The sequence below is a fragment of the Syngnathoides biaculeatus genome, chromosome 8 (assembly GCF_019802595.1).
Source record: "Syngnathoides biaculeatus isolate LvHL_M chromosome 8, ASM1980259v1, whole genome shotgun sequence".
In the NCBI taxonomy this organism is placed as follows: domain Eukaryota; kingdom Metazoa; phylum Chordata; class Actinopteri; order Syngnathiformes; family Syngnathidae; genus Syngnathoides; species Syngnathoides biaculeatus.
Genome location: NC_084647.1, coordinates 3,306,548 through 3,330,533, shown reverse-complemented (window position 1 = coordinate 3,330,533; position 23,986 = coordinate 3,306,548). Strand labels below are relative to the sequence as shown.

Genomic DNA, 23,986 nt, shown 5'->3' with positions numbered 1-23,986 from the left:
CTAAAGTGCCTGCTGTATCAACATGTCAAGACAGCCAAGAGCGACAAGAAGGCCTTTACACCTCATCCCAACATACAAAGTAGAAAATAATACTGTATATAGGATAGTTTTCGCATGAACTGAACTGCTTTCGGTTGTATACTTGAATGAAATAAAAATGGAAATAAATGAGTTGTAAACAAGGTCCAGAAAGTCTGATAAGAGTCAGGTCTTGATTCAGTGAGTGTGTGTATCACGTGGGCAGATACTGGGTGGATGGTGTGGCAGAGTGAATGATGGGCTGCATTGACCTCCAGCACTGTTTAATAGCCTTGTCATGTCAATTTAGCACTTCAGTAACACTTGCTCTGGAGCTAATCAATACTGAACTCTGGCACTCAGCAATAGACTGGAGGAAAGAGGAAAAATGGGAGGAAAAAAAGCTGTATAAAGACAGCACAAGGGAAAAAAATAAAACAAAAGGCAATGGGGTAATTTACACAACATGCAACTGGTTTCAATTCAAATCCAATTTTGACCGATTTAAGGACTGAGTCTCTTTTTTTTCATAAAAGAAAATTATTAGTAATTATTTTTATGGTCATGGAATACAAACTAAGTTTCAGTTCTGGTTTACTGTACGATGGTGTCACAAAATGACTTCAAAAATCTAAATTAATTGTATTGACACTTTTCCTTTTATCAAGTTTGCAAGATAATTTGAGTTGAAAATGTTTTTTCATGCTATTGTAATTGGTATTTTTGACCTGTTGATGAAATAGAAGGATAGTTCACCAATATTTGATGTGTAAATAAGTTTTACTCTGATTGAATTGCTTATCTTCTCCATTTAAATAAGGAAACCAATGTCACTCGGATTGGTCGTTGGCGATGTCTCACTGCCAAAGCAATTATAGTAACAGAGCCTTTAATAAGGGTGCTTATTATCATTGTAGAGAAGAATTCACTTTACCAAGTATTGGATTGTTCACCCACTAATAGGGAACGTAAGTTGAGCCTCACAACCCCACAGAGGAGGGGATGTGGGTGATACAAAAGAGAGGAGGATATTTTTACAATGTGATCCTGTGCGCTCAATCAAACAATTAAATAAAACTTGCCTCGTGGCGTTCACCACCCGTGTACATTTTGCCCATGATGACTGCAAGCACCACAATTAGCTCATCCGTGCTTTTATCTCAAGTAGTTTTGACTACTGTAGTGATCTTCTGACTGGGCCCCCCAACAACAGCATTCAACAGCTCATTCAGAATGCTGCAGTTCAGGTTGTGACCAGAACAAAGCAGCCAGAGCATATAATGGCAATTCTATAGTCTTTACACTGGCCTCAAGTCAGTTTTAGAATACCTTTGAAAGTTCTCCTACCGGCCTATAAATCACTATATGGTTTAGACCCTGTCATGGGCAGGCCTGACCACTGCAACGGCCGGCGCTTCTTGTGAAGGGTGTGGCCAGGCCACTGCTCTGGGCGGTCCCACCTCTGACACCTGTCACAGCTGTGGTGCATTCAGGACTCTAACTGACCAAGCACTTACGTGGGGAAATGTGCCACCGACATTGCCAAGTTTGCATGCTTCACTGCATCCTGGGATACTCCGCTGGTGTGCATAAGTTTACTGTAGAGCAATCCTTTGTCACACCGAGCCTGTACCTCTTTAGTTTGACCACGTCTTGTCATGTTTCTTAGTTGGCCTCATAGTCATCAGCATCATCAGACCCCGTTTATGTTTCTTGACCTTGCCACTATCCTAGAATTTTTGTGCTTCCACTTGTTTTGGACTGCCCTTTGGTATTGCCCTGTTTTTGGAATAAAAACACTCTGAACATGCCTTTGCTTGGGAGTCCTGCATTTGGGTCTGCCCCCTTGCCGCTGGTCCATGACAGGTCCTGAATACATGTAAGAAATGCTCAAGGAATACAAACCCAGTAGGGCTCTGGGATCGACTAATTTAGGTCTAATAACAAAGAAAACATGGTGAAGTAGTATTTAGCTATTGTAGAATAATAATAATAATAATAATAATAATGGAATAAGTTGCCAACAGAGGTGAGGTCAGCCCCAAGTGTGAATGTTTTTAAAATCTTTTTTCCTCATGCTTTTTAAGAGTATTTCCACTTTTTAATCATATTACTTGCCCTGTACACAGTTTTAATTATTTTTGTCTACATATATATATATTTTGTTGTCATTTTATTATCATTGATGGTGTAGTGGTACACACGCCTGCCTTTGGTGCAGAAAGCACGGGATTGATTCCCGTTTAGTGATGGTGATGCTATCTGCCCTACGAGTGGAAGCTGACCATTTTGGGGTGTAGTCTGCTTTCGGCCGAAGTTAGCTGGGATCGGCTCCAGTTCTCTCCCCGGATAAATGCAGAGGGGTTGCGTCAGGAAGGGCATGCATTAAAATTCTAGTTCTGAAATGTTTAGGAATTTCTTCCACAATAAAGCTATTTATTTCTTAACTCCTCTGAGTTTTGTTCAGGTGACAGAAAATTTTCACTTTGCACAAGATGGGTTGTTGGTCAGTCAGTTTTCCTGACAAACAACTGAATGAGCGAAACTGTCACGTAAGCAATTTCAAATCCATCCACTTAGCACGTGGTTTGATATTCAGTCTATTGCATTCAATCAACAAATAGCATGCAGAAGATCTGAAACTTAAAACAAGTCATAGACTTATTTTAACCTCTGTTGGATATAAAACAGTGAAAAATATAAGATCTTGATGGCTTTTAACCACATAAATTGATTTTTTAAGAAACGGGGAACTCAAGTTGGGGATAAAAGTGCAGCAGGTTTGGCATAACATAAAATACATTTTGATAACATTGTGTGACAAAAAAAATAATTCTAATCTAATGAAAGCTAACTCAGCACTTTTACTTCACCAGTCAAATTGTTGTAGAGTTTTTATCCCTTTGGATGTACTGTAAGAAATCTAATACAGAACATGTTTACATTGGAACTGTCAAACCTTGGGTTTGACTAAGTAGTTAAGAGTGGGGTTCATGTTAATCTTTTAAGACTGACTGACCGGTCACAGGAGCATGCCACAAGGATGCTGAGAAGGTTGTAGATGATGAAAGTGAAGATGACAGCAGTGATAGTACCACGTGGAATAGAGTAGCTTGGATTCTTGAGGTCACCTTGGACAAGGGCCAAGTACATTTATTAGGTCAGTCTGCATACAAGCTTTCTATTTACACAAACCCATGCACATGCAGTACAGATACCTGACATGTTGGACCCCGCCATGATGCCGGTGCAACCATTAAACATCACAGCAAAAACAGTAGCAAACGTCATCAGATTTCCTGTTGTGTAGTCCACAGTGTAGTCGGCTGTGTGAAGAGATCAGATCAGTTAAGTTGTTATTTAAGTATTAAACTTCAATCAAGGTCAATATCTGTTGACAAATTTTCAGAATAGGTTGTACTTTTAAAGTGAAGGACACAATTCTGAGGTGAAAATGGAAAATCATTTATGACAACTAATACTGTATTCAAATAAACAACTTGATAACTTCATTTCTAAAAGTATAAGGAACATTGTGGCAACCACTGAGCAATAATTGTCCACATTCTTCATGAGAACTTGGGGATGCTCCAACATCAATAAATTGAGCCGTCAGAGCTTTTGAACATGTATACACAAAAATTCATTTCAAATCACATTTGTAACAAGGAACTACACGTTTAAAATGGGATTTTCCATGTCAATTTAAAGGTCCTGTAATTTGGCTTCTTAGACTGATATAGAGTGACCTTCTTACATGGAATTAGTATAAAAGTCTCAATTTGAAAAAAAAAAACCACCTTGGTTGTGCCATAGGAGTGACCGGAACAGACCACTCTGACATTTACTTCTGTTTGACCCTGTTTGTCGGTCCTTTCCTCTGCCTGGTTGATTCCATGTAGAAGACCCACTCATGTGAGCACACATTAGTTATGTTGACAGCATTGGCTCAGGAGCAGAAAGGGAAGGCGGAGAGCTCCGCTAGTGACGTAGACAACCGTGAGAATTTCAAATTACCTAATTTCAAGCCTTTCAGTCATAAAACATCTGGAGCTCTGTAATGCATGGATGATTTTAATTAATTTTTCTTGTGTTTTTTTAGGTACCATTGAGACAATAATACATAGCACGGGCGAGAAAAAGTTGTTTTGGCAAAACACTCTGTCGCCTTAAACCGCTGCAAATTGCCCAGTCTGTATGAGATCAAATTGTGTCCTCAACAGTTCTGAGCATGCATACAAATCAGAAATAAAATGTAAAGCTTGTAAAGGGTGGGGGAGTGCTGGCACCTATCCCAGCTGCCAACGGGCAGGAGGCAGGGTACACCCTGAACTGGTTGCCAGCCAATCGCAGGGCACATAGAGACAAACGGCCACATTCACAACAATACCCAGGGGCAATTTAGAGTGTCCAAGTAATGTTGCGTGTTTTGGAGATGTGGGAGGAAACCGGAGTGCCCACGCAGGCACAGGTAGAACATGCAAACTCCACACAGGGATGGCTGGGGTTGAACACGGGTCCTCAGAACTGCTCCACTGTCCCACCTTCAAATAATTGATTTTACAACATATGTGACTGCAGTACAACATACTTTTTCAATCTGCCTTACCCCATAGGTTCCCTAGAAGGGTGTCCAACTTGAAGCCAGTGAAGTTTGCTGTGGTGGGACCTGTTCTATTTACAGAAGGGATGGAGTTGGCAGAACTGGGCAGAATGATGGTGTGAGGCTGTACAGCAAAGAAGCTGATGAAGATTGTCCCGAGGACAAACATGACCACTAAGAAGATGAGGAATGCGGCCTTGGCATAGATGTGTGCACCGACCATGCACACAACCAAACAAAGAAGGGCGATGGCTGTAGCGTAGAGCAGGGACCACCAATAGCCTGATGGCAAAACCTGGTAAGATGAGGCTAGTGCTCCATCTAAGGGAAGATGAGATGTGAGAAACCATGTTTTACAAAGTGAATAGGCATACACGACCCAGAGATTATCAAGGCACCTAGTTTATGAAATAATACAAATAATAATATTAATAGAAATGCTTCATTTCACAATAAAATTCAAAAATTACAACTAATGTCATGTGTCATGTTATGCATTAGAAGTCTATCCTAAACACAAAGAACATTTAGAAACAAATATAAAGAACACTGGCATTTTTCAACCTGGCTGTATTCAACCAGGTAAGGAGAAACTTACCCTCTGGCACTCCAAAGGTGGCAAGAACAGCTTCAACTAAACCCAGCACATAAAGAGCACAAGCGCACACATTTGCCAAGAAGAACATGATTCCGATACTACCACCGAATTCTGGACCCAATGCTCGGCTGATCATGTCTGAGGAATGTTCAGGAAAGGTAGTTTGGGAAAGGATAAAATTATTTTTAAAAATTGCCACCAATAGCCTATTGACGGTAGGATTGGGCATCATTTGAATATAAAGGGAAATTCCAGTGGTTTGGATCAACAATGCATCCAATAAGTAATGTAATATATACTCTATCTTCACAATAAATCCTCTCATTAAATGGTGTTTTGATAAGATTTTTAGAAACAATCACAAATTTTCAGGGGCACCACCATTTTGGCCAGTCACATGACCTACGTGCGCAGATGTGACGTGTGAGGTGCCACACCAAAGGCTCGATTACATGGGACACCATTTTGGCCAGCGTTAATTTCTCAGATTTATCTTCATCTGATGAAGAAATAGCAGTATCGGTTGATCGGGAAGACGGAGGAATACTTCCATACAGATTAGAACCTGTGGCCATAAATAATGTTGAGTATTTGGATGGTTCTTCGTGCGAAATGAACGGAGTCTGACAAGCAAGCTCTGGCGAGCGGCGGAGCGTTGAGCTCGCTCCCCGACCCCCGGCAAGCTCCCCGATCCCCGGCGAGCGAGCTCCGCCGAGCGGTGGAGCCGTGAGCTTGCTCCCTGGCAAGTGAGCTCTGTCGAGTGGTGGAGCTGTGAGCTTGCTCCCCGGCGAGCGAGCTCATGGTTCTTCGGGCGGAATGACCGGAGTCTGACAAGCAAGCTCCGGCTCCGCCATTTGGTGGAGCTCGGTCGTCAGACTCTGCATCATTCCACCCGAAGAACCATCTAAATATTCAACATTATTTAGAGCCACAGGTTCAAATCTATATGGAAGTATTCCTCCATCTTCTCGATCAACCGATACTGCTATTTCTTCATCAGATGAGGATAAATACGAGAAATCAGAGCTGGGGAAAATGGTGTCCCATGTAAACGAGCCTTTGGTGCAGCACCTCATACGTCAAATCCGCACACGTAGGTCATGTGACTCGGTAAAATGGTGGCGCCCCTGAAAATTCGTAATTGTCGATAAAAATCACCTCGAAACACCATTAAATGAGAGAGAATTAACATTACATGACCTATTGGATATATTGTTGATCCAAACCACCTGAATTTCCCTTTAAGCAATTCTGGTCCCGATTCCAGTTTCTTATTATGATTTCTGTTCCAAACGATTGTTGATTCAGATTCTTTTAGGGGATGGGTAAAAATTTTTGCATGGTTTAAATAAATGGTGTCCAAAGTATGAACAACCCTTTTTCTTACCAGCCTCCAGTATAGATTAAATGAATAATCGACTCTGGGTTCTTTATAAACAGTATCAATATCAAACCTTTGAACGAAAAGGCAATGTGTGTGGAACTAACTCAATAGACTTAATATTTATTGATGTTTTCAGCAAAATTTAAATTTAAATTTAAAAAATATTTGGCCCCGTTTTATCACATGAAATGGTTTATACGTGCATGTTTTAACTTGACCTCCTGTTTTAGGATTGAAGCCTTTTATTTTGAAGGGTATGCACTGGAACTCAGCATTTTGCCACAATAAGTAACTTCACACAGCATTTTTTTTTTCTAATGGATGGAACCAAATACAAACCATTTCTTTCCTTACCCACCTATGAGGCACAATTGTTAGTGTTCGTCATACAGTGATAATATTTAAAATTGTTACGGTGAACTTTTGGCTCATTATTAGGCTTTTTTTCTGTCATCACCTTTTATGTTGGTTTGAAGACTAAAAAAAAAGTTTAAAATCATCAGTGCAAGCATGCAACATTTACTTAGTTATAGCCGCCTCAAAGTTAGCATTGATCTATTTTGTTGTTTTACTGACCGAATTGACAGAGTTGACTTCACTGAAGATCTGCATGGTGTAGGTTGAGGCTCGGAACGTCATACACTACACATCATGAAAGTCTCCTTTGCACAGTATAATCTTATTCCAAGTGTTACGCTCAGGAAAGTGATAATTCATTTTAACGAAGTTAAGACAGTTCTGTTCACCGTTGCCGCCCACATCTTCGTGGGCGTTCTTCTTTATTGGTTTTCCCGGCTTCTTCCTTGGTTTTCACTACTTCTTCAGACCAGGTATCGAAACTGGGAACTGAAATGTTTTCATTTGAATTACTCCAGGAGAACCGGAACATTAGTCGCAGTTCTAATTGGTCCTCAATTCTTGATTGCCCAACCCTAACTGGCAGTGATAAAGACACAAATGTATTTTAAACAAACCAAACCTCAACTGGGGTTTTTCTGCATGCACCTTTGGAAGCGTGTTTGCCTTGGGCAGGGGAACTGCCGGTGCCCTTAATCCTGTTGCATATGAAGTTTCTTGAGATTGCATTGGTGTGATTTGGTGTGGGCATGCAATTATGCCACTTAATTATATTTCAGAAGATGCAAAGTGTAGATTTCAGATATATTTAATGTTTCAAAAAGAGGATACAATAAGCCCCCCCAGCATCTAGGGCTCCATTGGTGGAGATGGCACATACTGACAAAACAGTCATGCAGATTATGAAGTAGGCCACAATAAACATGGTGATTCCTTGGTACAGTCCAGACTGGCCAACCAAGAAACCTGTAGAAAAAAAAAAAGTTAATTCCCATCACATTTAATCACTGACTTAACTGAAAGGCAATTTAACCAGTGTGAATGAATGAATGAATGAACAGAGACTGAAAGACAGATACAGCTATGACAGACAGAGATCCATCCATCCGTCCATCCATTATCCGAGCCGCTTACCCTCACAAGGGTCACAAGAGTGCTGGAGCCTATCGCAGCTATCTTCGAGCAGGACGTGTTGTACACCCTGAACTGGTTGCAAGCCAGTTGCAGGGCAGATAGAGAAAAACAACCAGTCGCACTCTCAGTCACACCTAAGGGCAATTTATAGTCTCCAATTATCACGTCTAGGGAATGTGGGAGGAAGGTGGACTGCCTGGAGAAAACCCACACAGGCACAGGAAGACCATGCAAACTCAGGCAGGTCCGGGATTTGAACCCTTGTTCTCAGAACTTTAGAGTCTCATGCTCTGATTTAGTGCAAACCTGATACATTGCATATTTTAGATGATGTAATTGAATGTTATTTCAGGAAAAATAAAGTAACTATTAGACCACAAAATAAGGCCAGCACTAAAACTGTCTGCTACAGTGAAGTGGCTATTGTGAGGTATAAAACTGCAGAATCCCGTTGGTCATGCAATATTTCAAGTACTTTATGTTATTGTCGATGTTCTCAAATTTGCTGTGCATTTACATTTGTGTTTTAAATTTTGAAATTTCTGCAAAATGGTGTTTTTGAAAGTACCAGCATAATACTCCTCACTTCTTTTACGTGCAGTAACGTGGTTGAAAATGTGTCAAATCTTGAGCTAAATCCATAGACAATATTAAAAAGGTATTCCAGACCAGGCCTCTACCAAGGCAAAATTATTCTTGGAAAAGAATCTACAAGTTTTAATAATTTTCCAATGTATCTATAGCTGTTATTTTTTCAAACACTGTGCAGCAGTGCGGTGTCTGGTGTACCGTGGGAAAACATCCACTTTCACGACGAATTTGCAAAAATGAATCCGCAGATAATGTGCAGTTGCTGACTGTCCCTGCTGTTCAATGATGGGCAGAGTAATCATGTAATACACTTCTATATCAGCAGGTGGCAACGGGTAGCTAATTACATTGATTAGTTATTAGTTACGTGGTAGTGACGGTGGCATTCTTGCTAGCAAAGCTATACGATGACAGTGATGGAGAGGTTTTGGAAAAGGAAAAATGCTAACTCAGAATTGGACTCTGAACAAAATTCTGACTCAGATAAACGCCCAAGTATGAGTGTAGGTCAAAAGACAGCATGCTCGAGGAAAGTCTCTGGCACGAGGCAATATACCGAAAGATATCTCTTGACTTGGATTTACTGTCATCAGGATGGAACAATTTTGACTCTTGTGTGTGGTGTGAGGTGAAAAGCTATCCAACAGTCCAATGGTTCCATCTTAAAGGCAAGTATCATCCCTATAAACATTCTAAAATAGATATTGTGATGAAAAATACATAACAATAACATTATTCACTTCGATGTTTATATAAAAAAAAATAAATATGAGCGAAGAGGGCGTCATCCATGCACAAAGTCCCAGAAGTGTCATTCTACGACATCCAAGTGGTCGCCATATCGGCTGCATCCCGTCCATGACGTCACCCGGACATCCGCCAATGAAAACACGCGGTGGACCCTATTACCTATATGGGAGACGAACATGCGCCTTCTGACACGGAAGCCCTTTTCGAAGAAGAGAACATCACACAACCGAGTGACGTTGCCAGGGCAATATTACCCTATTGTTTCGAGCCATATTCAGATGATATGCGATCACGGCCAAACAACGTCCCCATCCGATCCACTTCCGTGGCGGAGATGAGCCATTGCGGGTCATCACAGCCGGCCGGTGTGTCTCATTTTCGGCGCCGAGGTGGCTTATCACAGAGCTGAGCCGCCTCAGTGGGCGATGAACAACACCGTCGAGTCAGAGTGCTTTACGGCGTTGTCGTCGCACGCGGCTGAGTGCGGCATTGTCGGCAGCGTTCTTCAGAGCCGCCACCGTCCGCAAGCCCGACGCGCAGCCTTCGCCGAAGCCGTGACTGGCGTACACGGTGCCTCGGTCGGTGAGGCTCATTTTCAGCGCCGAGGTGACTGATCATGGAGCCAAGCCGGGCTGCTTTAGGGCGTTGTTCATAGCTGCCGCTGTCCGCGATCAACAACACCATCGAGCCAGGGCACTTTACGGTGTTGTCATCGCACGCGGCTGAGTGCGGCATTGTCGGCAGCGTTCTTTCTTCGCTGGCGAGGCGACACAACAGCCTTCGCCCGACGCCGTCCGACGCGAACATAGACACATTTAGCACGCCTGTCATACGTACGCAGATCTTTTGTTACATTAAGAAAGACCAATTACGTGGTCCGCCACAAACTATTTTTTTTAGTAGCTGCATACACACCAACTTGTCATTTGGAACCCACAAAGCTCTCGTCCTCTGCACCTGTGCAATCCAGTTTTCACGACGAACCGGGTCTCTTGCAAACTTATGAAGGGTAAATCCATCCTCCCGAGTGTTCAAGCAATGTCCAGCAATGCAACGAGCCGGTATTTTGGCTAACACGAAGGAACAATGAGCTACCTTCCCTCAGGTAAAACTAATAGAAACAAACGAGTCTGCTTGAGGGCGGTCCCACCATGTACGTCACTTCCTGCTTTTTTTTTAAAACAAATCCCTCGAGAGGATTTTCATGATGGGAGTTGCAAAAAGCTATATACATCAAAATCATGTTTTGTGGTGAAAAAAAGCATGGGTCCGTTTGTTCATTAATAACACTAAAAAACATGCATTTCATGACAGTGGCCCTTTAAGGAATATCTCCAAATGAAACACCCTTCACTTCAGAACAAGAATGCAAAGTATTTCGCCTTTGTTTGCAGAGGAAGGGTTAACCCTAACCCTATCAAAAAATACAAAGATAAACGAGAAAGCCCTTAAAGCAAGCTATCATGCTGCTGAACTTGTAGCCAAATTTAAAAAGTTATACACTGTGGCTGGGAAATTACTTCCGACCTTTCTAAATGAGATACTATGACCTACTGCTGCTAAATAAATAGCCAAAGCCCCTCTTTCATTAAACACCGTTTCCATTATGAGTGACAAGTCCGCAGAATTCGGAAGTTTCAAAACAGAAACATCGCCATTTTGCGGAAAGACACGTAGATAAAAGGTGCATGCGATTGGTTTCCAACGTGACATCGACCATGGAGAACACGAGTGGCTTTATCCCATGAACTGATTGGTAGCACATCATCGAAACCTCACCCAGCAACTTCCTTTGTCTCACCCATTTCCTTGTTTCCCGCGTTGTCTTGTCCACGCTGATGACCGTCTTGCATATGTACTGTATCTTAGTTTTGTGTTTGTGAGAACTTATTTTCAAGCAATATTTTTTTTTATTATGTAGTTACAACACCAACACCATTGTGCCCCAACGAAAGCTTCTTCCGCGGCGCCCGAGAGGGGGTGACTCCGCGTGCACATTTATCTATTTAGGGCAGGGGTGCTCAATGTGTCAATCGTGACACCGTTTTGGTCGATCGCATGACGTCGTGCCCAAAAAGAAAAAAAAAAACAGGTCAGCCTATTATCCATCTCATCGCTTGATTCAGGTGTGGCAGATACGTCGATCGCACTCACATAAAGTCGCATTCTAGCAAGCTGGCCTCCTATTTTTGGTCTCTCAGTTGCTTTCTCCACGGCAGCCACGGCGATGACTGGGTGAGGGATCCATACAGTTCAGCATCGGTTTGTGAAAAGGACATGACTTTACAGTACTAGGAGGAACTAACTGAACTGAGACAAGATCATAGTTTAAAGCGAAGCTTCGCTGATATACCTTTGGACAGTTTATGGTTCGCTACTGCCAAGGAGAATCCCATTCTGCCAAATAAAGCTATTTTGACATTACTCCCATTTTCCACAACATCTCTGTGAGGTGAGCTGCTCAAGCCTGAACACTATAAAAAAGTAAACCCAGAGAGAGACAGAGAGCTGTTGAGGAATAGCTTTGTGTTTGTCTTTCATCAGTTACTGCCAGAATATCAGCTCTATGTTCATCTAAACAGGCCCAGGTATCACATTGAGTGTGTAAAATATGATAATTAAATGTATTTTGTGTGTGTTTGATTTTTATTCACCACGCATTAGTGGGAACGACTGTATATTGTGCATATAGGCGACAGAGATTCATTTTTACATTTTCTGCTAGTGGGATTTTTTTGAATGAAAAAAAAAGTGCGTTGGCTCGAAAAAAAGATTGAAAAACATAAATTTATTGGCATGAACAAAGTATCTACTTAATCTAAAGCAATTGCATTGTATTGTATTGGTCCATGATGAGAAGTTAGTGTATTCATGACCAGCAGCTTCTCATCATAAAAGTATATGACAATACTTAATATTACAATGCTTCATTTCTGTGAATTCACATATTTGTGTTTTATTTTGAGGATTTCAGTTTATGAGCATTGTGTAACTTGAACTTTATCACTCAACTGACAAGAGAAAAGATCTCATCTTTATGAAACATGACCGGGTTGGGTGTAATAAAGTCCTCTGTGAATGATCAGGCAGAAATGTACCAACATTGGGACGTGGCCTTATGGCCCTTATCACTCCAAAATAATACATAAAACTCTGCAGCTAAATACAGTTATTCAAGTAGCTCCACAAAGTTCAACATCAGAAATGCTATTCACTCCTGAATAGTGTAATGGAGTCTAGATTAGACTGTTCCATTTCCTTTCTGGAGAGGGGGGATTTATTTGTTTGAATGTAAGAGTTTTTCACATTTTTAATTCCTATGTACAGTGGTACCTCTAATTACAAAATTAATTCATTCTGGAAGTCGTTTCGTAATAATAAGTAGAAGCGCTTTTTACATATCACTAACCTAATTCATTCCAAGCCACCACCACCCCTGCCGCCAAAAATAAGCATTCAAAGTATATAATGTAAAGAATATTAAAAATTATGTTCATTTACCTTTGCTGTTGGGCGACTATACAAAGAGAAGGGTGAGTGACAAGCAAAAGGCATCGTGGGGGGTGGAGGAGGAGCCAAACGTTTCACAGCTGAGAAAAAAACATATGTACAAATGTACGCACACAAGCAACATAATATAACTAAAGTTTCTTGGGGCCAATGGTGAAGAAAAATGAATAAGTAAGTTTCTTTCGGCTTGTCCCTTTCGGGGTCGCCACAGCGTGTCATCTCAGATGAACGCACATATGTTTGGCACAATTTTTACGCCGGATGCCCTTCCTGACGCAACCCTTCTCAGGGAGTGGATAAACTTGCAAAAAAAAAAACGTAACTAGAGACAATATTTTTCCAAGGAGTCTTTTCGTAACCTGAATTTTTTGTTACTAGAGACGTTCATAACTAGAGGTACCACCGTACACCATAATTTGTTTTATACGACACATATACAGAGTCTCCAAGAGTAGGTTTTGTTTATTTTTGCAAAAGCAACAGTTTTTTTTGTAAAAAATAAATTTTAAAAATACCACTCGTGTGGGTTTTTTTTGAGGGTGAAAGTACTGTCATAAGTGTAATTTTTGATAATAATAAAACAATAATCATCATAATAGTATAATAACTGACACCAGCTCAACAGTAGATAGACCCAGAAAAGACTGATGTACGAAACATATCCTAACTTTCAGTTCTGCAACAAAACTATTGTTAATAGAGGTTGGTACGTTGTTGTGAGAAAACAGTCTCAACTTGTACATAGACGTGACTGCGTGTATGTGCGTGCGTGTGTTTCTGTATGCGTGCGTGGGCATTCAGGCGTGTGTATGTAAACCACAGCAGCTGACGTCTCACAAGATTTGGGTGGGGGTAGAAAATAACTGTGGTGGAACTAAGAGACTTGAGACAGATTATCAACATGAATGGCCTGTGTAGCGATTCAATGAAAGTCAAGGACCAATAAGAACATGGAGCTAGGTTGTCTGGGTTTTTTGTTATGCTTTTATAGCAATAATCGTTTAGTGATTTCCTGCTTCATACTAAACAGCAATGTTTGTTTTCCTCACAAATTTTAATATTAAATTCCATCAGTCCTAATAAAATAATGATTCCTTTTGAAGCCAGTCAAATGCGCTTTACAGCATGGACTTCAAGGATTTAAACCTTTAAACCTTTCAAACTCATTTTGTTAAGGCTATGGCTAAATGTGAGGTTATAGTTTCACTAACCAAAACTTGTACTCCATGGTTAAATTGGAAAGTATTGTGTAATATCCATCCATCCATCCATCCATCCATTTTCTGAGTCACTTATCCTCAGGAGGGTCGAGGGAGTGCTGGAGCCAATCTCAGCTGTCATCAGGCAGGAGGCAGGGTACACCCTGAACTGGTTGCCAGCCAATTGCAGGGCACATGGAGACAGACAACAGTCGGACTCACAATCACACCTAGAGGCAATTCAGAGTCTCCAATTATTGCTTGTTCAGGGGATGTGGGAGGAAACCGGAGCGCTCAGAAAAAAACACAGGCATGGGGAGAACGTGCAAACTCCACACAGGCGGGGCCCCCATAGTATGTAATATTTAGTACCCATTTTCTATAGCACTTGTCCTGATTGAGGGTGACTTGGAACCAGTCCCAGCTGACTTCAGACCAGAAGCTGGGTACACCCTGGACTGGTTAAACTCAGAACTGTGAGAAAGGCACACAATCTACAACCTGTGTGGAGTTTGCACATCGTCCTGTGCTAGTGTAGGTTTTCTCCCAGCAGTTTTGACGATCGGCAGATCAGTTTTAATGTCATAATTCACCAAACAAAACAATGACATCATTGATCAGCTCTGAGAAAAACACTTCCTCCGCGTCACCATCGTGCACAGTGTGTATCTGAATAAAAAAGATAGTTTATTTTTTATACAGGAGTATTTATGTAGTTTTCGGGTGTTTTGACATAGTACTGTAAATATCTGATGGCCAACAAAGTTATTTAAAAAAAAACAATATCAGCTCCATGGGAGAGAGAAGACGACAGAGAGATGACATGTAACGTGAAGATCCAAAAATTTCACAATTGTAGATTATCAATCCATCCATTTTCTTAGCCGCTTATCCTCACAAGGGTCACGGGGAGTGCTGGAGCCTATCCCAGCTGTCAACGGGCAGGAGGCAGGGTACACCCAGAACTCGTTGCCAGTCAATCGCAGGGCATATTGACACGAACAGCTGCACTCAATATCACATCTAGGGGCAATTTAGAGTGTCCAATTAATGTTACATGTTTTTTGGGATGTGGGAGGAAAACGGAGTGCTCGGAGAAAACCCACGCAGACACGGAGAGAACATGCAAACTCCACACAGAGGAGTCCAGTATTGAACCAGGGACCTGAGAACTGTGAGACCAATGCTTTGAGCCCGAAAGAACAAGATCCCGGACACAAGCGGCTGAAATGAGTTTCCTCCGCAGGGTGTCCAGGCTCTCCCTTAGAGATAGGGTGAGAAGTTCGGTCATCCGGGAGGGGCTCAGTGTCGAGCCGCTGCTCCACCGCATTGAGAGGATCCAGATAAGGTGGCTGGGCCATCTGATTCGGATGCTTACCTGGTGAGGTGTTCCGGGCATGTCCCACCAGAAAGAGACCCCGGGGACGACCCAGGACACGCTGGAGAGCCTATGTTTCTTGGCTGGCTTGGGAATGCCTCGGGATCCCTACGGAGGACCTGGAAGAAGTGGCTGGGGAAAGGGAAGTCTGGGTATCCCTGCTGAAGCTACTTCCCCCGTGACCTGAGCCTGAAAAGCGGTAGAAGATGGATGGATGGATGGATGGATGGATGGATGGATGGATAAAAATCAAGTACTTTCTTTGCCATGGGCCAAAGAGAGACAGCGGTGCTACGAGCAGCCAAGCAAAGGAAAATTGAGTGAACCAAAGTGGATTTAAGGAATGACATCATCACTAAGTATGAAAATGGGGTGCGTGTTTGTTACGCCTCTTGCTAACTAGTGTTGTATAGCAACGTTGACTATTTGTACTATCCTAAAGAATAAAAATGGAATAAAAGGCAGCTAGTGTTGCCAAAGAAGTGACTAGCATTACAAAGTAAAGAATAAATGGAGAAAATCATGGAAGGGTTTTTTGGCGTAACACTTCCGTCTTCCCTCCCTCCACATCCATCGACTGATGTCATCACATTACAACCCAAAAGGTAAATGATACACATTTAAGTTGCTTGAAATGTATACATTTTAATTGTTTAAATACAAGGTATGAATGTTTTTACATAACTAAGAATTAAAATGGGAGTTGGGACTGGAGTAAAACTCGCTTATATTATTTCTGATGAAAAAAAATGTTTTTGAGGTTGGTTAAAATAAAAAAAGACTATGAAGACTTCACAAGATGAATTATGTTCAATTTCTGAGGTTCCACTGTAGTACATATGATGTAAAAGTTAGGCTTTACACGATCAGGATTTTTGAGACTGATTACCGAGTTAAATCAATGATAACTGACCACCGATGAATGTCCTCCCCTGTCTTGAGCACTGGTGACCACCAACATGTTTTCTTTTTACAATGCAGTCCGTGCAAGCCACTCCTGTTGTGATCCCCACTGTAATGAGTGTATCGGGTCGCATTTGAGTTCAATAGATGAAGCCCAATTGTTGTAGGAAACGAGATGCGGTGGTATCGGAATACAAGATTTCATTGTAATAATCTGCAATTGAGGCGACACTCGCGAATGTGTGTAGTATGTATGACTGCCTGGTTGACTCAAATTGGGCAGTGGCTTCTCTCAGCACTGTCTGAACTGTGAGTTCAGCATCACTTGACTCAACTCCGCGTTCAACTGGGTTTCAGCTTTGCTCGGGTGTTCAAATGAGGCCTTTGTTCCACTGATTTTTGTATTTTTTGGTCCGAGTCGTTTGAACTCCGAGGTTCAACTGTATACTTTATACCATTGGCTATGCAGAACAGTAGACGACGAGTTAGAAAATCTGCTTCACAGTTCTGAGGAACAGGATTCAAATCCCGGCCTGGTCTGTGTGGGGTTTTCTCTGGGTACTTCCATTTCCTCCCACATACCAACATCAGAATCAGAATCAGCTTGAATGGCCAAGTGTGTAGAACACACAAGGAATTTTTTCTCCGGCACTCGGCGCTGCCATGGTGTGACAATCAGAACAAAGAACAAGTAACAACATAGCGACAAGAAAAAAGAGAAAGAGACATTTCAAATATGCATGATAGGTTAATTGAAAGCTCTAAATTGCCCTTAGGTGTAAACATGTGTAAACATGAGTTTGAATGGTTCTTTGTTTCTATGTACCCTCCGATCAGCTGGTGGCCAATTCAGGTTGAACCCCACCTCTCGACCAGAGTCAGATGGGATAGACTCCAGCACGCACGTGAACATTGTGAGCATAAGCGGTACAAAAAAAAAGGGATAGATGGATTTGCTTCCTACAACACAACTATTATGACGTCCAATCTTTACTCAGAATTAGGGGCATAACCTTAACAATTCGTCACTTCTCATTAATTTTGAACACGTACATTGCACATTCCTTCTTTTAATTGGTGGTCTGTTATTTTTGCCATTTTCGCAACAGACTCTTGTGTTAATTTGTTTGTTTTTTAGTATATATTCAAAAGAACTTTGAAATATATATATATATATATAATATATATATATATATATGCGTGTTGAGGTAGGAATACATTTAATTAAAACTGCGTGAGTCAAAAGTAGTTTCTAACTGAAATGAGAGCATGCGCAATTTAAAATACAGTAATTATAAGTGACAATGCTTGGATACCGGCTCGAGACTCACCGATTCTCAGAAATACAACCACGCTGAACATTGACAGCAAGGTCGGGATGACCACACCGAAGAAGGTGGACAATTTCTTCGGTTGATTCGAGTGGGAGAACCGGTGGCGGGGGCTGACCGTATGCTCCTCCGGCATCTGGCCGGTCGGAGAAGCCCGCAGATGGGATTCATTGACGCTGGTGGACAGGCGGTAGTGGAGAAGAGGGGTGCGTTCTGTCATCTTGAAACTAAACGAGCGTCACTATCTCGTGCTTTACCCGCTCCTTTTTCTGTGTATCCCAAAGATTTTGTGGCGAACGGCACCGCTATAAATTTTCATTCAGGAAAGTTAATCAGTGCGATGTTCTGGTCACGCCGATTTGGAAAAAAAACGTTTCCTCGCTAACAACATAGAAACGGCGGATAAGCGTGTTTGATGTGAGGGAAAAAAAGAACTAAAAAGTTGAACGAACGCTTAAAAAAGTTTTAAAAGTCGGATATAAGTCGATAAAACCGGTGCCCACGATAGTGATTTTTCACTGCAAATCCACTAGTGAGCTATCATGTGACACAAACATCAGTTCCCAATATTCACATTATTCGCATGTATTTCCGGGTCTGCTATTCAAATTAATAGAAGTACGTAATCTTGAAATACCCATTAAAATTTTATTGTGATTGTCACAGGGAACGGTAAACCATTTTTTATTTATAATTATATAAACTACTGTACTTTCATTACGAGCGTCGTTCGTAAAAAAAAATAGATAGAATCAAGTAAACAACTTCCGTTACGACCGTAAAATTTGACGATAGGGTTTCAGTTTGTCTCTACAGCACTTTCATTGAAATCGCATTACTGTAGCTTTTCTGTTCTGAGTCCTGGCCCATCACAGCATTGTATTTTGTCCTCACGCACCAGCCAGCGACCTGTTTAAGAACATAAGAGAGAACGCATTTGTAATAAATCCCCCAACATTTATGTTTTGGGAAAATCCATGCCCTCTTGGGCATTCGGGGCATCTGGGTAGTAACCCATCGGATCCAGTAGGTGCCACTAGGGAGATAAAGGTTTTCTTTGCAACAAGGATACAGTCAGTGGACTACACACAAATAAATGATCTTACCAAAATATATTAAATATTTTAATTGCGTCATGGTGATTTTTGGACCCGTACTTTTTCTGGTCCCTCACCCAGGACCCGTTTGCCATGGGTGACCCTACCAGAGGCATGAAGCCACAGACAACTTGGCTCCTAGGATCATTGTGCCACACAAATCCCTCCACCACGACAAGGTAACAGTATAAGGAGGGGAGACATATTTAGATTAAAAGGAAAATAATTCTAATAGAGTCACTGATGGGTGTCACACTGACGGTTAAGTCAGACTCACGTCAAGAATTGGATGACTTGACAATTTGTGTAAAGTCTTTCAATGTGACTTGAAATCGCAAAGCATTTTGCTGCTTTCTTTAGTTACATGTTGAAGACTATTTTAGTTTTATTGCACTTTCATTATTTGCTTAAATATGACCTTATACATTTAATCAACAGATAAAGTGTTGTCCATTTGCTAATTAGACAAGGATGTGTTGTGGAGCCGGTGGTTGTCCTTGATCTTTTTACGCAGAAAACCGGCTGGCGCCATACTCCTCTCACAGGCGTTGCCGTGGAGACGAACGACACCAGATAAAGAGCAGAAAGTTACCATCCTGGCCCAGGATCTGACTGCGGGGGGGCAGCCACTTCTACCATGGACCCATACATATAAAAACCTCGTGTTACTGGGCAGCTTTTGTCTTATTCTTTGGCTATCATGCCAGAAGACACACGTCTCGTGTGCGGCAGATACCTAGATAAGACCTGGACATCTGTACTGCGCATTCCTTTGTAATAAATCCATTTACTGTTAATTTTTTCTAATCATTGGTCATATCTTCCTCGATTCATGAACACGCGTAGGGTCCGAACTCGCAAATCCCTACAATGTGCAATTTACTGATTTATGAGAGGAAAATTTGTGAAGTGACAACATAATGCTAAAGGTCTTAATTAGTGTTGCCAATGTGTAATTATTTTTACCGGTATCTTTAGAGGTTAATGCCCAATGGAACAGTGGACAACTGATTAGTGCATCTGCCGAAGAGTTCTGATTATCAGGGTTCAAATCTGGGCTTGCCCGTATGGAGTTTGCATATTCTTTCGTGCCTCCTTCGGTTTTCTCCAGGTACTCTGGTTTCCTTCCACATCCTAAAAGAAAGTATGGTATGTAAACAGCTGACTCTAAATTTCCCATAGGTGTGAATGTAAATGCGATTGTTGGTTTATAAATCCCCTGCGATTGGCTGGCCACCAGTTCAGGGTGTACCCCATGTCTTGCCCAAGAATAGCTGGAATAGGCTCCAGGATGCTTGTGACCCTATTGAGGATAAGCAGTACAGAAAGTGAATGAATTAATGTGTTAACGTCCTGTTGTGCAATGCTTTGGTAGAGGAATTGACCAAGAGGTCATTCTTTCACACATTACCATAAAGTAATGGTTTCATTTATTGTCTGTACCACTTAATTCTTATTAAGGTTCAATGCATTTGTTTATCACATTTGTTTTCCAAATCCTCACTATCGTCATAGGCATGTGTAACCCAGCTGTCTTCAGGACAAGACCTGGAAGTTCAAGAGTAGGACTTGCAACTTTACCCGGAAAAAACAAACACAAAGGCACGGCGACAACATGCAAACTCCATGCAGGTGGGGCCAGGATTTGAATCTAACAAAGGGCTAAGGGGAAGGAATAAAGAAAAGGGAAGGCTCAGGGGTCAAATTGGGACTGCCGCCTTGTTGTGAAAAAAATATTTTAGAAATATCCTGAGGAAAAGAACCAGATTTCATGCAAGCAGGCTACAGATTACTATGTGTGCTATTCCTAATCACATGATCATAGCACACTGTTGACTGCAGGGCAGTTGAGACCACGGCCCCTGCTTGCGCTGTTCATTATCACTAGCACAATGCACAGATCATTTCCAGAACCCTGGACCACGCTTTTGAGCCCAGGGCACAAATATACTGAAGCCACACATTTGAGTTTGTGAATCTCACAAATTTAAGTCCTGAAATGTAAATTCTGATGACATTCTGGGGAAGTTAGTATTATTTATTGCCTCTCTGCCCCTCCTTAAGTCTAATGAAAGTGGCGGCTCCCATTGACGTGGATGAGCACATTTTTCAAGCATGGACATTTATAAGGGCAAGCTGTTAGAAAAGTGTGTGTGCATGTGTGTGTAATTTTTTGCACTTTAGCAGGCATTGTGTTCTGTCTCCCATAATTGTTCTGTGCAAGCAGTGTGAGTCTTCAGTGCGGAAGAGGAAGAAGAGGACTCGTGTTGAGAAAGAGGAGGAGGATGCACTAACACTTGATCGCTTGACAACCATGGTGGGAATGGCCAATGAACTGCAGTGAACTGCACAAGTATGGAACCTTTTGATGTTTTGTTCGATGCACTTATAAAATACAATGGATGGTGTCTTTATAAGAATATTCCCGGCCAGAAGAAAATTGAGCAAAAACAAATACGTTTTTCACTTGCAAAAAGACACCCACACCAAGGTCTTCAGCGGAAAAAGATGCCACAGCAGAGCAGCGCCTGGACAAAGCGTCAGGGCCAAAAGAACTGTAAAATATGCATGTCGCTATTAATTATTTTTTGGGGTCTCCAACCACATATATTGATCACTCAAATTTCATTAGTTATTTCCCACAAAATGATTTGCTTGTATAAAACACTTATAACTGGTCTTGGATAAATCAGAAGAAAAGGGATAGAGGGATGTTTATATATTTCATTTTCAAATAAATGTTTTGGGCTCAAATTGGTTTTGGACTTTTGTTTCATTCTAGAATGCATCCATCCATTTTCTTCACCGCTTATCCTCACGCGGGTTGCGGGAGTGCTGGAGCTTATCCCAGCTGTCAACAAGCAAGAGGGAGGGTACACCCTGAACTGGTTGCCAGCCAATTGTAGGGCACATCGAGACACACAGCCGCACTCAAAATCACACTCAGGGGCAATTTAGAGTGTCTGATTAATGTTGCATGTTTTGGGGATGTGGGAGGAAACCGGAGTGCCCAGAGAAAACCCACGTAGGCACGGGGAGAACATGCAAACTACACACAGGCGGGGCCTGGATTGAACCCGGGACCTCAGAACTCTGAGCCCAACGCTTTCCAGCTGCTCCAACAGTGTGTGTGTGTTTTATTTGTTGTTGTTTTTATTCTACGAAGATTTAAACATTGAGTGTTCAAACAAGAGAAATTTAGGAAAATGTTAATGCCTGTCTGTGAAAAGTTTGCAAAGTGCAAGGCTAGACATTTAGCTAGCCTTAATATATATATATATATATATATATATATATATATATATATAACAAACAGGGGGAAAAACGTACTGTGAATGACAAAACATACTGTAAACAGAAAACAAACATCCTGGAAACGAAAAACATAAGATCAACTTCTACGACACCCATTTCATCTAAGTTGGGTAGTTTTTGGAACGTAACCCCGGCTTTAAATGATGGAACACTGTATCCATCCATCCATCCATCTATTTTCTGACCCGCTTATCTTCACAAGGGTCACGGAAGTTGTGGAGCCAATCCCAGCTGTCATCGAGTAGGAGGCAGGGTACACCTTGAAAATGGTTGCCAGCCAATCACAGGGCACACAGAGAACCTTCACACTCGCAATTGCACCTAGAGGCAATTTAGAGTGTCCAACTTATGTGGCATGTTTTTGGTGATGTTGGGGTAAACCAGAATTCCTGGAGAAAACCCATGTAGGCACAAGAGAAAATGCAAACTCTACGCAGGTGGGCTGGGATCGAACCCTCGTCCTCAGAACTGTGAGGCCAACACTTTACAGCTGCGTTACCATGCCGCCCCATCCAATTATTTATTTATCTATCTATTTATCTATCTATCCATCCATCCATCCATCCATTTTATTACCTGCTTATCCTCACAAGGGTTAGGGGGAGTGTTGGAGCCTATCCCAGCTGTCAATGGGCAGGCGGCAGGGTACACCCTGAACTGGTTGCCAGTCAATCGTAGGGCACATCGAGACAAACAGCCGCACTCACAATCACAACTGGGGGCAATCTAGAGTGTCCAATTAATGTTACATGTTTTTGGGATGTGGGAGTGAAAGGAGTGTTAATTAGTGATGCTTCCCATAATCGCTGAATACCCGAATGTATTGTGCAACAATGGTTATATAAGTTGTTTTTCACTCACTTGTTTTTCGCTATCTTGTTCGCATGCAAACACTCACTTGTTTTTCGCATCACTCACTTGTTTTTCGCATCACTTGTTTTTCTGGTCAAGACGTCTGGACCGTTTCACTATCTTGTTTGCATGCATACCAAAGACGAACATTGTTGTGGGATGTCTTGACAGTTATGGCTGTGTAAGATGTTTTTCAGAGCCTGAAGGACACACTTAGGTGTCAATAGTAAATCAGGAAACAAATGTTACGGCGCCAGGTGGGACGGGTAGGTCACCCGCCCTTTCTCTCGCACGCAACTGAAAAGTATAATAGAGAGATGCAGAGTACAAACAGGTAGAGTCTGCTGCGGGTTTCGTACGGACGCCCAGCTAGTTGACAAGCGGAGTGCTACCTGGGTGATCGGCTCTCCACCTTCTTGGCATAGGTAAGGGGCTCATATGATTGATTTTGCGCGTTGGAGTTGGATAAGGTTAGAAGCGCAGAAAATTAAAAGGCGCAAGAGGTTATCCAGCTAGAGGTTATAGTGAAAGAATTAAAGAAGCATTTGGCAAAAATGCAGAGTATAACGGAAAGAGCTGTAATGCATATCTCCCGAGTGGCGCGAAGAGGGCGAAAGAAGAAACCTCGTAAAATAGAACAAGCGCAAATCCGTTCATTCACCAGTGGGCTGTCAGCGAAGTGGAATCCGGAGGAGTGGAACGGGGATATGTGGGGGGATGATGATGATGATGATGATGATGATGATGATGAATATGATGGAAGTATAAGACCGGACCCGCCACCACAGACTGGGTTGTATCCCTCGTTAAAGGGGTTGCAGATACACCCTATCACGCGACGAAAAGAGCAGCCACGCGTGATACCAGATCGAATCCAGGATCTGATGGGGGCGGACGCTCAACCAATTCTGGACGAAAATGGCGAGCGAGTGCGAGGGCCGGTCCCAGAAGCGCAGCCACAGCCAG

The 23,986-nt window shown here is 42.0% G+C and overlaps 1 protein-coding gene and 1 long non-coding RNA gene across 3 annotated transcripts in view; one reads left to right on the top strand and one right to left on the bottom strand.

Annotated features, from left to right (window-relative positions):
• Window positions 1-18,414, bottom strand: part of zgc:153039 (uncharacterized protein LOC767698 homolog) — an 86,789-nt gene extending 68,375 nt beyond the window's left edge. Inside the window, exons 1-7 of one of the 2 annotated variants that reach the window (XM_061826883.1) lie at window positions 17,757-17,877; window positions 15,523-15,711; window positions 7,792-7,926; window positions 5,220-5,357; window positions 4,628-4,942; window positions 3,237-3,344; window positions 3,038-3,149 (exon numbers count right to left, since the gene is read on the bottom strand). In XM_061826883.1, coding sequence (XP_061682867.1) covers window positions 3,038-3,149; window positions 3,237-3,344; window positions 4,628-4,942; window positions 5,220-5,357; window positions 7,792-7,885 — 767 coding nt within the window. In that variant the 5' untranslated portion in view covers window positions 7,886-7,926; window positions 15,523-15,711; window positions 17,757-17,877. Of the gene's footprint in view, window positions 1-3,037; window positions 3,150-3,236; window positions 3,345-4,627; window positions 4,943-5,219; window positions 5,358-7,791; window positions 7,927-15,522; window positions 15,712-17,756 lie in introns of both variants that reach the window. The other variant, XM_061826882.1, reaches the window with a different exon arrangement.
• Window positions 17,830-21,558, top strand: LOC133504541 (uncharacterized). The gene is made up of 3 exons (XR_009796010.1): window positions 17,830-17,962; window positions 18,935-19,032; window positions 21,081-21,558. It is a non-coding gene; the product is annotated as an uncharacterized LOC133504541 (long non-coding RNA).
• Window positions 21,559-23,986: the final 2,428 nt, after the last annotated feature.